We start from the raw sequence: 14977 nt of genomic DNA, 5'->3' as shown, positions 1-14977 counted from the left end.
TCGTCCATTTTAGCACTGTTTAGGGCTTTTTGCTATGTGAAAAATAGTTGCCGCGTATATCTGCATAACAGTAAAGACACTTCAATGTAGTTCATTACACGTGAAGTATTAGGAGATGGTGTTCCCCTTTGAGAGCTCAGCTGGTGGAGCAGTGGACTGTAGATGATTCAAACTGACATCCTTAAGTCGGTGGTTCAATTCTAGCTCGGAAGGAAGCCCAATATCCACTCTGGGTGGCATAATGGTTAGCACCTCACAGCACCAGGGACCAAGGTTCAATTCCAGCCTCAGGTCACTGTCTGTGTGGAGTTTGCACGTTCTCCCTGTGTCTGCGTGGGTTTCCTCCGGGTGCTCCAATTTCCTCCCACAGTCCAAAGATGTGTGGGCTAGGTTGATTGGCCATGCTAAATTGCCCCTAGTGTCAGGGGATTAGTGGGGTAAATATGTGGGGTTATGGGGATAGGGCCCGAGTGGGATTGTGGTCAGTGCGGACTTGATGGGCCGAATGGCCTCCTTCTGCACTATAGGATTCTATGATACTCTGAGATGTGGCGAAGACATGTAATAAGGTTCCATGTAAATATAAATATCCCCCTTCCTCGTAACAGTGTTGTGGGATAAGATTGGGGAAAAAATAACATCTCGGTGAGAGGCTCACCGTGATTTACACAAGCATTCCAGATATGAAGTGGTAGGTTTTCTACAACTGCTGCATCGTTACTCTTTTTACATGTATAGTAACACAGACTCAGCCAACTGGCAGTTCACCTTCATACCCATCTGTGGGTGGTACCTCTGTATGCTAGCATGGTGGTATGTGACTGGATTAGTAATCCAGAGACTGCTGGGGGGATTTAAATAAATAAATTTCATTAAATAAATCTGGAATAAAAAGCTTGTCTCAGTAATGGGGTGGACAGGACTCCTTGTTTGCTAGTGTCATTTAGGGAACAAAATCTACAGTCCTTACCTGGTCTTACCTCTATATTAGCACAACAGTGTGCCTGATTATTAACTGAAATGGTGCAGCAAGATATTACACAATGCTTGCCACTACCCTTGAGAGCATTTAGAACAGACAATAAATGCTGGACTTGCCAGCAATGCCCATATCCCAAAAATCTATAGCATAAATATATCTCCACATATTTTCATGATTGAGGCATCAGGGGAGGGTTCTAACCTTGGACAACTATCAACATATATTCCTACTCAAGGTCAGAGGTCATATCTGGTGTATTCCAAAAGGCGTCCTCTTTTTGGTCCTATCCAACGTTTACAGTGCACACCTTTTTATTGTTAAATGCAAAATGTTGTGAATTTTTTCTGTCTTGTATTCAGATGAAGTTAATGACATGTGGGAGGACCAGGATGACGATGATGAGGACGATGACGAGGGTTTAGCAGGGCAGCTTTTATCAGATTTACTCAATCAAGGAGCAGGTGTCCGATATGGTAAGAAGCTGTATAAACTATTGTCAATAATCTGAAAGACCCAGCTCGTGGTTTTTGAGCAGCCACTTTGGGATGTGCATCATATGTGATTTACTGTCAGGATCACTTGGGGAAATCTAGTTTTTTTTTGTAGCTAGAAATTGCTGTTTCATTATTATTGCTTTAAAAGCTATTGGGCTTTTCTCCTAGATACACAAATAATGGCTCCAATAATTAATTGTATTAAAATGTTGCTATTGAATTTTAAATGAGTAATTAGCTATATGAGTTACAAAACAAAACGCTGGAAGCATTCGGCATGCGTTGAGAGAAAGGCAGTCATAGAATCATAGAAACCCTACAGCACAGAAAGAGGCCATTCGGCCCATCGAGTCTGCACCGACCACAATCCCACCCAGGCTCTACCCCCATATCCCTACATATTTACCCACTAATCCCTCTAACCTACACATCTCCGGACACTAAGGGCAATTTTAGCATGGCCAATCAACCTAACCCGCACATCTTTTGGACTGTGGGAGGAAACCGGAGCACCCGGAGGAAACCCACGCAGACACGAGGAGAATGTGCAAACTCCAGACAGACAGTGACCCAAGCCGGGAATTGAACCCAGGTCCCTGGAGCTGTGAAGCAGCAGTGCTGACCACTGTGCCACCGTGCCGCCCTGTGTTACATGGAACAAACCAGTCACCCCTGTGTTTCCAGATCCTTCCTTGATATTACATTCAACATCATTTAAAAAAGAACAAATTGAGAGAAGAGGATAAGAAACATAAGAACAGAGATGAACGGCCTGTGAAGTGCTTGATGGAGAACAGAAGAAAGCAAAATGGCAGAAGTGAAATGTGCAGGATAGAAATTCAAAGAAATGTTTTAAAATCCGTGTTGACATGGAGCCTGTGGGAAGAGCTATAGGGAAGCATAAACAACTGGCAAGGAGCAGACTCCGAAAGTCCAGGTGCAGGCCACCCTGACAGCACCATCCTCTGACAGGGGTCCTCTTTCCACTCTGCATCGTAACAAGTGTAGCTTGAAAACTTACCTGTTATTGGAGCTGGTCTACTGACTCTGTATTCTGACAGATGTTCAGCAAATGTCCATAAGTTTGTCTAACATCAAGTTTCAATGGAGCAAGAGGATCAGAGCAGCAATCACTTTGTTCCTTTACGCTTACCATATTTGTTTAACTTCCATTTCTATTTGAAGCTGATTCATTGGCTGTCAGAAGTAATGGCTCTTTGTTCCTCATGTCTCTTGTAGAGATCCCAACAGCCGTTACTCTCAGGAATCCGCTTTAGATTTTATACTCGTCACAGGCTCAGAATAGTCTCAATTTCTAGCCTCCGATCCTGTTGACCAAACTAGGGACAAATGTAATGTTCCATCATCTAAACTGTCAAGCTTGACAAGTAAGGAATAACTTCCAGCTTGGGCTGGGAAAGCTGAAAGATTATTATGGAACATACCACCTTCAATCCGCTGGAAATGTAGAAAAGGTTTGAGGAAGGCTGTCTGGATTTGATTAGGTGATGATTAGATAAATAATTCAGAAAAACACAGATTTAGAAAAACATCAAACACAAGCTGGTCCTCAGTCACTGAATTCTGGATCTGAAGCAGATGCGAGAGGCACAACAGAGTGAAGATCAATTGTAAGCAGAAATGGGGAAATTCATACAAAGCCTTAATATCACTGTACATTTCTGGGTTCCCAATACATAGCTTCAGTGAGTTCATCTCACACAAGCAGACCCTGGAGATTAATATGTAGACATCAGTGATTTTTATGTCAGGGCACACTACCTATTCTTCCAAACCCCCCTCAAGAAAAATACTTTTATCTCTAAACATAGAGAATAGGAGAAAGAGTAGGACATTCAAACCTTGAAACTTACTGCACCACTTGAACATGCTCCACCATTCATTATGATCAGGGCTGATCATCTAATACAATACACAGGAGTTAGCACTACTGCCTCACCGCACCAGGGACCCAGGTTCAATTCTGGCCTCGGGTCACTGTCTGTATGGAGTTTGCATGTTTCCTCCGTGTCTGCGTGGGTTTCCTCCGGGTGCTCCGGTTTCCTCCCACAGTCCAAAGATGTGCAGGTTAGGTTGATTGGCCATGCTAAAATTGCCCCTTAGTGTTCGGGGGATTAGCAAGGTAAATACGTCGGGTTATAGTGATAAAGTCTGGGTGAGATTATTGTTGGTGCAGACTCAATGGGCCGAATGGCCTCCTCCTGCACTGTAGGACTTCTTTGAAACGTGTGATCCTGCCTCTACCCCCCCCCCCCCCAAATCCCATATCCTTTGATCATCTTTGCACCAAGAGCTATATCTAACCCCTTGAAAATATACATGTTTTGGGCTCAACTGCTTTCTGTGGTAGTGAATTTCAGAGGCTGACCACTCTCTGGATGAAGAAATTTCTCCTTATCTCAGTCCCAATGGTCTACCCTGTATCCTCAGATTGTGACCTCTGGTTCTGGACACCATCACCATCGGGAACATCCTCCTTGCATTTATCCTGCCTCGCCCTGCCAGGATTTTATACGTTTCTGAGATTCCTCCCCTTTTCTGAACGCTGGCAAATATAATCCGAACTGACTCAATCTCTCCTCATACGTCAGTCCCGCCATCCCAGGAATAGGTCTGGGAAACCTATGCATCCCTCCATAGCAAAAATATTCTTCCTTGGATAAGGAGACCAAAACTGCACAAAATATTCCAGGTGTGGCCTCACCAAAGCCCTGTATAACTGCAGCAAGACATCCTGCTCCTGCACTTGAATCCTCTCGCTATGAAGGCCAATATTCCATTTGCCTTTTTACTGCCTGCTGCACCTGCATGCTTAACTTCAGCGACTGATGTATAAGGACACCCAGGTCTAATTGCACATTCCCCTCTCCTAATTTATAGCTATTCAGGTAAAAATCTGCCTTCCTGTTTTTGCTACCAAAATGGGTAGCCTCTCATTCATCCGTTTAATACTGCATCTGCCATTCATTTGCCCACTCAGCTTGTCCAAATCACACTGAAGCATCTCTACATCCTCCGCACAACTCACTCACCCTCCCACCCAGCTTTGTGTCATCTGCTAATTTGGAGATATTACATTTCGCAAGTGATAAAGCTAAGCAATTCCACAAGCAATGGATCAGATTTAAGCTCTGCAGTCCTGCCATATGCAGCCGTGAATGGTGGTGGACAATTAAACGACTCAGTGGAAGAGGAGGCTCCACAAACACCCTATTCTCAATGATGGAGAAGCCCAGCACAACAGTGCAAAAGCTAAGGCTGAAGCATTCGCAGCAATCTTCAGCCAGAAGGGCTGAGTGGATAATCCACCTTCACCTCTTCCAGTGGTCTCCAGCCAATTAGATTCGCTCCACGTGATATCAAGAAACGGTTGGAGGAATTGGACTCTGCAAAGGCAATGGGCCCTGACAACATTCCAGCAATAGTACAGAAGACTTGTGCCCTCCCCTTGCCGCCCCCGCCCTTCCCCCCCGGCCCTCCCCCTGGCACCCTGCCCCTCCCCCTGCCCCTCGATTTCTATGATGATAACCTTCAGGGCTTTAAGGTCTCTGATTACTTGAGCATCTCCTGTGCCCACTTAATGGTCTGCTCCCTGCAGCTCCTTTTCTATTTGGAGCCGCTTTCTCCTTTCCTTCACTTTATTGGTTCCTGTCATTTTCCCTTACTTGGAACATCCTTTTCATAGAAATTATAGAAACCCTACAGTCCAGAAAGAGGCCATTCGCCCCATCGAGTCTGCACCGACCACAATCCCACCCAGGCCCTACCCCCATATCCCTACATATTTTACTCGCTAATCCCTCTAATCTCCGCATCCCAGGACACTAAGGGGCAATTTTAGCACGGCCAATCAACCTAACCCACACATCTTTGGACTGTGGGAGGAAACCGGAGCACCTGGAGGAAACCCACGCAGACACGAGGAGAATGTGCAAACTCCACACAGACAGTGACCCAAGCCAGGAATTGAACCCAGGTCCCTGGAGCTGTGAAGCAGCAGTGCTAACCACTGTGCTACCGTGCCGCCCTTTTGGACTTCTCCCTGTCCCCGTTTCCCTGTTTGGGAGCTCTCCGTGTTCTCTTCGCTTGTCCCTGAGTTTTCTCTCTATGCAGTAAGAAGTCTCACAACGCCAGGTTAAAGTCCAACAGGTTTATTTGGTAGCAAATACCATAAGCTTTCGGAGCGCTGCTCCTTCGTCAGATGGAGTGGAAATGTGCTCTCAAACAGTGCACAGAGACACACAATCAAGTTACAGAATACTGATTAGAATGCGAATCCCTAAAGCCAGCCAAGTCTTAAAGGTACAGACAATGGGTGGAGGGAGCATTAAACACAGGTTAAAGAGATGTGTATTGTCTCCAGACAGAACAGCTAGTGAGATTCTGCAAGCCCAGGAGGCAAGCTGTGGGGGTTACTGATAATGTGACATAAATCCAACATCCCGGTTTAGGCCGTCCTCATGTGTGCGGAACTTGGCTATCAGTTTCTGCTCAGCGACTCTGCGCTGTCGTGTATAGTGAAGGCCGCCTTGGAGAACGCCTGGTGTTGTGAGACTTCTTACTGTGTTCACCCCAGTCCAACGCTGGCATCTCCACATCTTTTCTCTCTATGCACAGGGCCTGTAACGAATCCGAGCCACGCATGTGAAGCTTGTTCTCAGCTGGCAGGTATGTGTGTGGGAGGCCTGAGATTCATTGGGACTTAGAGATGTGGACCTCCAAGCTCATGTTAATAAGCTGATTTCCTAAAACATATGTGCATAATTTTGAAACTTATTCCCAGCACACTTGGCAACCTTCTTGGAACACCACTGTACTGGGGCACATTGGTTGTGAACCGCTGGTATAGATGGCACTCAAGGACTAAGAGTAAATCCGAGGTGACAGGCAGCTTGTCCACCTCCATTTTCTTCTCCAGAAGCCTCAAATTGTAAATGGAATGTCTTGATTGCCGATTATGGGTGGAATCTTCAACTTGTCCATTAATTAGAACCATAGGACCATAGAAAATTACAGCTTAGAGACAGGCCTTTTGGCCCTTCTTGTCTGTGCCGAAGCATTTTTTGCCTAGTCCCACTGACCTGCACTTGGACCATATCCCTCCACACCCCACTCATCCATGAACCCGTCCAAGTTTTTCTTAAATGTTAAAAGTGTTATGGTAACGCATTTACCACTTTATCCGGCAGCTCATTCCACACTCTCACCACTCTCTGCGTGAAGAAGCCCCCCCTAATATTCCCTTTAAACTTTTCTCCTTTCACCCTTAACCCATGCCCTCTGGTTTTTTTCTCCCCTAGCCTCAGCAGAAAAAGCCTGCTTGCATTCACTCTATCTATACCCATCAAAATCTTATACACCTCTATCAAATCTCCCCTCAATCTTCTACGCTCCAGGGAATAAAGTCCCAACCTATTCAATCTCTCTCTGTAACTCAGCTTCTCAAGTCCCGGCAACATCCTTGTGAACCTTCTCTGCACTCTTTCAACCTTATTTACATCCTTCCAGTAACTAGGTGACCAAAACTGTACACAATACTCCAAATTCGGCCTCACCAATGCCTTATATAACCTTGATGTGGAGATGCCGGCGTTGGACTGGGGTAAACACAGTAAGAAGTTTAACAACACCAGGTTAAAGTCCAACAGGTTTATTTGGTAGCAAAAGCCACACAAGCTTTCGAGGCTCTGAGCCCCTTCTTCAGGTGAGTGGGAATTCTGTTCACAAACAGAACTTATAAGACACAGACTCAATTTACATGAATAATGGTTGGAATGCGAATACTTACAACTAATCCAGTCTTTAAGAAACAAAACAATGGGAGTGGAGAGAGCATCAAGACAGGCTAAAAAGATGTGTATTGTCTCCAGACAAGACAGCCAGTGAAACTCTGCAGGTCCACGCAACTGTGGGAGTTACAAATAGTGTGACATAAATTCTGATTCTAGGATCGCAATCAGAAACTGATAGCCAGGTTCCGCACACACAAGGACGGCCTCAACCGGGATATTGGGTTTATGTCACACTATTTCACATAAATATTTCTGCTTTTTTCCTCCTGAGTCTTTATCATGCGATCCTAGAATCAGAATTTATGTCACACTATTTGTAACTCCCACAGTTGCGTGGACCTGCAGAGTTTCACTGGCTGTCTTGTCTGGAGACAATACACATCTTTTTAGCCTGTCTTGATGCTCTCTCCACTCCCATTGTTTTGTTTCTTAAAGACTGGATTAGTTGTAAGTATTCGCATTCCAACCATTATTCATGTAAATTGAGTCTGTGTCTTATAAGTTCTGTTTGTGAACAGAATTCCCACTCACCTGAAGAAGGGGCTCAGAGCCTCGAAAGCTTGTGTGGCTTTTGCTACCAAATAAACCTGTTGGACTTTAACCTGGTGTTGTTAAACTTCTTATTATATAACCTTACCATAACACTCCAACTTATTATACTCGATACTCCGATTTATAAAGGCCAATGAGGAAGGCCTTTGAGGAAGTGACAAAAACGGTTGATGAAGGAAGGGCCGTGGATGTTGTCTATATGGATTTCAGTAAGGCATTTGACAAAGTCCCACATGGCAGGTTGGTTAAGAAGGTTAAGGCTCATGGGATACAAGGAGAAGTGGCTAGATGGGTGGAGAACTGGCTTGGCCATAGGAGACAGAGGGTAGTGGTCGAAGGGTCTTTTTCCGGCTGGAGGTCTGTGACCAGCGGTGTTCCGCAGGGCTCTGTACTGGGACCTCTGCTATTTGTGATATATATAAATGATTTGGAAGAAGGTGTAACTGGTGTAATCAGCAAGTTTGCGGATGACACGAAGATGGCTGGACTTGCGGATAGCGAAGAGCATTGTCGGGCAATACAGCAGGATATAGATAGGCTGGAAAATTGGGCGGAGAGGTGGCAGATGGAGTTTAATCCGGATAAATGCGAAGTGATGCATTTTGGAAGAAATAATGTAGGGAGGAGTTATACAATAAATGGCAGAGTCATCAAGAGTATAGAAACACAGAGGGACCTAGGTGTGCAAGTCCACAAATCCTTGAAGGTGGCAACACTGGTGGAGAAGGTGGTGAAGAAGGCATATGGTATGCTTGCCTTTATAGGACGGGGTATAGAGTATAAAAGCTGGAGTCTGATGATGCAGCTGTATAGAATGCTGGTGAGGGCACATTTGGAGTACTGCATCCAGTTCTGGTCGCCGCACTACCAGAAGGACGTGGAGGCGTTAGAGTGCAGAGAAGGTTTACCAGGATGTTACCTGGTATGGAGGGTCTTAGCTATGAAGAGAGATTGGGTAAACTGGGGTTGTTCTCCCTGGAAAGACGGAGAATGAGGGGAGATCTAATAGAGGTGTACAAGATTATGAAGGGGATAGATAGGGTGAACGGTGGGAAGCTTTTTCCCAGATCAGAAGTGACATTCACGAGGGGTCACGGGCTCAAGGTGAGAGGGGCGAAGTATAACTCAGATATCAGAGGGACGTTTTTTACACAGAGGGTGGTGGGGGCCTGGAATGCGCTGCCAAGTAGGGTGGTGGAGGCAGGCACGCTGACATCGTTTAAGACTTACCTGGATAGTCACATGAGCAGCCTGGGAATGGAGGGATACAAACAATTGGTCTAGTTGGACCAAGGAGCGGCACAGGCTTGGAGGGCCGAAGGGCCTGTTTCCTGTGCTGTACTGTTCTTTGTTCTTTGTACCAAAGGCACTCTTTGCGACCCTATCCACCTGTGACGTCACTTTTAGGGAATTCTGTACCTGTATTCCCAGATCCCTCTGTTCAACTGCACTCTTCAGAGTCCTACCATTTACCCTGTATGTTCTACTTTGGTTTGTCCTTCCAATGTGCAATATCTCACACTTGTCTGCGTTAAATTCCATTTGCCATTTTTCAGCCCATTTTTCTAGTTGGTCCAAATCCCTCTGCAAGCTTTGAAAACCTTCCTCACTGTCCACTACACCTCCAATCTTTGTATCATCAGCAAATTTGCTGATCCAATTTACCACATTATCATCCAGATCATTGATATAGATGACAAACAACAATGGACCCAACACCGATCCCTGCGGCACACCACTAGTCACAGGCCTCCACTCAGAGAAGCAATCCTCCACAACCACTCTCTGGCTTCTTCCATTGATGTGGAGATGCCGGCGTTGGACTGGGGTAAGCACAGTAAGAAGTCTCACAACACCAGGTTGAAGTCCAACAGGTTTATTTGGTAGCAAATACCATAAGCTTTCGGAGCAATGCTCCTTCGTCAGATGGAGTGGCCTCTGTTCTCGTTGTTGTTCCGTTGTTTAAAAAAGGTTCCAAAAGAAATCCGGGAAATTATAGGCCGGTAAGTTTGACGTCGGTGGTGGGCAAGTTATTGGAAGGTGTGATAAGGGATAGGATCTACAAATATTTGGATAGACAGGGACTTATTAGGGAGAGTCAACATGGCTTTGTGCGTGGTAGGTCATGTTTGACCAATCTATTAGAGTTTTTTGAGGAGGTTACCAGGAAAGTGGATGAAGGGAAGGCGGTGGATGTTGTCTACCTGGATTTCAACGGAACAACAACGGAGAACAGAGACCACTCCATCTGACGAAGGAGCATTGCTCCGAAAGCTTATGGTATTTGCTACCAAATAAACCTGTTGGACTTTAACCTGGTGTTGTGAGACTTCTTACTGTTCTTCCATTGAGCCAGTGTCTAATCCAATTTACTACCTCCCCATGTATACCTAGCGACTGAACCTTCCTAACTAACCTCCCATGAGGGACCTTGTCAAAGGCCTTGCTGAAATCCAGGTAGACAACATCCACCGCCTTCCCTTCATCCACTTTCCTGGTAACCTCCTCAAAAAACTCTAATAGATTGGTCAAACATGACCTACCACGCACAAAGCCATGTTGACTCTCCCTAATAAGTCCCTGTCTATCCAAATATTTGTAGATCCTATCCCTTATCACACCTTCCAATAACTTGCCCACCACCGACGTCAAACTTACCGGCCTATAATTTCCCGGATTTCTTTTGGAACCTTTTTTAAACAACGGAACAACATGAGCCACCCTCCAATCATCTGGCATCTCCCCCGTGAAAACTGATATTTTAAATGTGTCTGTTAGGGCCCCTGCAAGTTCAACACTAGCTTCCCTCCAGGTCCGTGGGAATACCCTGTCTGGTCCTGCGGATTTATCCACTCTGATTTGCCTCAAGACAGCGAGCACCTCCTCCCCTTTAATCTGTAAAGTTTCCATGACCTCCCTACCTGTTTGCCCTATTTCCGTAGACTCCATGCTCGTTTCCTCAGTAAATACGGATGCAAAAAAATCATTTGGTATCTCCCTCATCTCTCTTGGTTCCATACACAGTCTACCACTCTGGTCTTCAAGAGGACCAATTTTATGCCTCACTATCCTTTTGCTCCTAACATACCTATCAAAGCTCTTTGGATTTTCCTTCACTCTGTCTGCCAAAGCAACCTCATGGCTTCTTTTAGCCCTCCTGATTTCCCTCTTAAGTAGCTTCTTGCACTTTTTATACTCCTCGAGCATCTGATCTGTTCCTTGCTGCCTGTACATTTCATACAACTCTCTCTTCCTCTTAATCAGTGTCACAATCTCCCTCGAGAACCAAGGTTCCTTATTCCTATTTACTTTGCCTTTAATCCTGACAGGAACATACAAACTCTGCACTCTCAAAATTTCTCCTTTGAAGGCCTCCCACTTTCCATTTACATCCTTACCAGAGAACAGCCTGTGCCAATCCACACTTCCCAGATCCCTTCTCATTTCATCAAATTTGGCCTTTTTCCAGTTTAGAACTTCAACCCGAGGACCAGATCTATCCTTATCCATGATCAGGTTGAAACTAATGGCATTATGATCACTGGATCCAAAGTGTTCCCTCACACTCACATCCATCACCTGCCCTCATTTCCCAATAGGAGATCCAATATCGCAACCTCTCTAGTTGGCACCTCTATATACTGATGTAGAAAATTCTCCTGAACACATTTTACAAACTCTACCCCGTCTAATTAACAGTATGCGAGTCCCAATCTATATGTGGAAAATTAAAATCTCCTACTATCACAACTTGGTTTATAATTGGTTTATAAGGATCAGTCATCCAGAGGGACAGGGCACTTGCATTGTCTTTGGACTTCACTGAATGATTAAATAATGAGCACAGTAAGAAGTCTCACAACACCAGGTTATTGGTGACATATTGTACCAATTTGAAGATCATAGGGACAGTAATGGTGTGTTGTTTTTAAACAGATGATGATTATTACGATGAGGATGATGAAGATGATCCAGACACCCTGAAGGATCCCTTGTATCAAGTTGATTTACAGGTACTTGACTGTCACCATTAAGGGGTGAGATGGGAATGTTTAACTTTGCCATGAGTACAGCAGAAATTTTAGATATATAATGCTGTATATGACTGATGGAGACAAGAGAAAAGATTTGTGTGGCATGGTGCTTGTTTTAATTTTGAATACTGGGGAATTTCAATGAGTGAAATGAGGCAAAAATAGGGGACATAGCCCCATTTTCCAACTCCACTCTCACCAGGAGGTGGGGAGTGAGAGACTGGGGGGTGGGGGGTCAGAGGCTGTCGGGGTGGATGATTACAAGCAGGGTGGGCTGCAGGTGGAGAAAGACAGGGAGGGAGGGGAGACTGTGGATTGGGGGGGGATAGAGACAAGGAGACTGCAGGTTGGGAGAAAGGTACGATGGCAGAGGAGAGACCGGACTTGGGATTGGGGCACGATGGTTGGGGGGGGAGGGACTGTACTGCGTGGGGGGGGGGGGGGGGATGAACTTGGGTGAAGGGCATGGTGGGGGGGTGGGAATCTGACTGGACGAGGAGGCTGGGGGAGGGGGATCTCAGGCTGGGGGGGTGCAAAGGGCCGGTGAAGGATGTTGATCAGAAAATCTTGATACCAGTGGAATGGGTTATCAGGAATTCTAATTGAGGTGAACCCCTCAAGTCACATTCGGACAAAGAGCTGACGGTAGACAGGTGGCTGGATGAGATTGGTGTGGAGAGGCAGATTCCAGGAGGTCACATCATACCTTCCGATAAATCCTCATATTCCAGTATCTACTTGGGGAGGAATCTCCTAAACAAAATCATACAGTACTTCTGAAATAAATTTGCCCTAAATGACAAGAATGGCATCTGAACTATAGCTTGTTGTGGGAACGCATTGGCAGTAATACTTTCCATGTTGCAATGTGAAATAGTTCATATTTTCTGTGCATGTATACTGATCCTGTGTTTGATTACAGGCCTATCTAACAGATTATCTCCGTCAGTTTGCACAGCAACCCTGCTACACGCCATTTTCTGATCACCTCAATGAAAAAGAGAAGAGAGTATTACGCTCAATAGGCATTTGAAATAACCTGGAAGAGACTGCACCCTCTCCTTCGCTGGCTCATTGACTGATACTGAGGTCAGTCATTGTTTTCTTCGGTGCCAGCTGCTCATTTTATAGGAGAGAAATCGGATTTCTTCATAACGTTTTTTTCATCATGACTCCAAGCAATAACTGCAGAGGCCTGACTGAGGATCAGTGGTTTCATTCGAGGAAGCACACCAGCGTGTCAAAGTTTCTGCAGCTGTGCTGTTGGGGACTGGAGGAAGCCTGTGTATTGAAGCAGCTTCTTTCACGAGGGCAGTACTGGATGTATAAGAGCAGCCCTGGTTAAACTCTCTATTTTTGCTACAGAATATAAATATGAAGTTACATGATGCATTTAAAGAAGTGGAAGGAAGATGGAAGATTTGTGAAACATTTTGTTTTGCAGTTGTCCTGGTATCTGGTCTGAACTATTCCTGAGTGTTATTCCATTTCTGCAGTGATGAAGTTGAACAGTGCCTGATGTAGTTCTGAGCTGGTTATTGCGTGGTGAGCTGTTATGGATGAGATTTGTTTTGTCTGGGACACTTCTCTGTTCTGCTTCCATTCAAGGAAGAGAAACAAAATAAAATACAGAGAAAGGACTTGGATATTGTGATCTCGTTGATCCAGGACTGCTGCAGTGTGGGTTTGACACAGGACAAATCCTGAGATTAGAAATATTTCTTGCAAGGTATTCTTACTCTGGTGTTAGGAACACAACTGACACTCAACCATTTTTGTAAGAGAATGTGGTACTTTAGTCTTCAGAATAAACCATGTGATGAAATTGATGGGCCAAATGTCTCCAATTAAACACAGTTTGTCAAATTAGGACAGAATGGAGAGCTAAACTCAACTTCCTGTCCCTAATGAGAGGTAGGGGCTGCAGTAAGACAAGTGGGGGAGGGAGTTGGGGCCAGGGAGTGAAGGGAGTTGGGAATGGGGGCTCTGTAGGAGTAAGGGATGTAGTAGGAAGAAGGGAAGGGGCTTGAAGTTTTATATATGGTCTGATTTTTTAATAAACGATGTAACTCAATCTGCAAGTTTTCCCAGTTCTTATGTGGCCGGTGGGTTTGGGATGTAGAATGAAATTGTGCAGCATACTCACTGATGTGACATGAGGACCTGGCTCTCAGCTCCTGAATAATGGGGGAGGTGCAGGGACATGATGATAAACTTACCCAATGCCTGAAGTTGCATTTTGTGCAACAGGAAAGGCAGTGTTTCAGTTGTTGAGGTACCTCTGTGTTCCCTTCAGTGATCCCTGTAGACTGTTTTCCTCCATCTCTCGAGGAGTAAATGCTGCAATGAGCTCTGTGTTTCTACACTTCACTGTGTGCAGTGTGTTGGAGAAGTCTTAGGCAGACGATTAGGCACTGTGTCAGTGTTGTTTGAAACATCAGCTGTTCACAGAACTGCTCCCTGACACAGTGATTAAGAAGATGCTACCCACTGATATTACAGTGATGAAGCTGCTTAGAAGTTAGGGATTGCTTTTATTACTGTGATATTAAACAGAATTTTAATTAAAATGATTCAGAAATGAATTCTACTCACCAATTTGTTCAGTTATTTACTGTTCCCTCTTGATACAACTATTTACATTTCTCTCGCTCTAAATCCATTTTGGATGTGGAAGGAAGTTGAAAAAGATGAGGCTGTCATTGGTTCTAAGTTTTCTTGGTCAATTATAGTCTTGAAGACAAGTTTTCCCACTGGATGCAGGAGCAGTCTCGGTTACTCAAGATCACCTGAATGGCAGTACTGCCATTGCCAGTGCAATGGAACAATGTTTTTGAATTTTAATATCATTGCTGCTTCCTCCTTAGAACCATGGAATCCCTGCAGCGCAGAAGGAGGCCATTCGGCCCATCGAGTCTGCACCGACTCTGACACAGCATCTTACCCAGTCCCACACCCTATCCCCTTCATTTCCCGTGGCTAATCCACCTAAACATCATTCCTATAGTGCGTTTGAGCTTTGTTCCCCCTCTCTGTGATCTGTGCCTTCATTCGCAGTGCCCTTTCAGCTGGAAACTTTCTTAATCACTAATCTTGCAAATT

The 14977-nt window shown here is 45.0% G+C and overlaps 1 protein-coding gene across 1 annotated transcript in view; it reads left to right on the top strand.

Moving 5' to 3' along the window:
- Positions 1-14469, top strand: part of ipo9 (importin 9) — a 133035-nt gene extending 118566 nt beyond the window's left edge. The window contains exons 22-24 of the mRNA XM_078242341.1: positions 1342-1455; positions 11778-11854; positions 12798-14469. Of these exons, the coding sequence (XP_078098467.1) occupies positions 1342-1455; positions 11778-11854; positions 12798-12908 (302 nt within the window). The 3' untranslated portion in view covers positions 12909-14469. The remainder of the gene's footprint in view (positions 1-1341; positions 1456-11777; positions 11855-12797) is intronic.
- Positions 14470-14977: the final 508 nt, after the last annotated feature.

This window comes from Mustelus asterias, chromosome 25, assembly GCF_964213995.1.
Source record: "Mustelus asterias chromosome 25, sMusAst1.hap1.1, whole genome shotgun sequence".
Classification (NCBI taxonomy): domain Eukaryota; kingdom Metazoa; phylum Chordata; class Chondrichthyes; order Carcharhiniformes; family Triakidae; genus Mustelus; species Mustelus asterias.
Note: the sequence above shows the minus strand (reverse complement) of the source record. Positions and strands in the feature narration are given on the sequence as shown.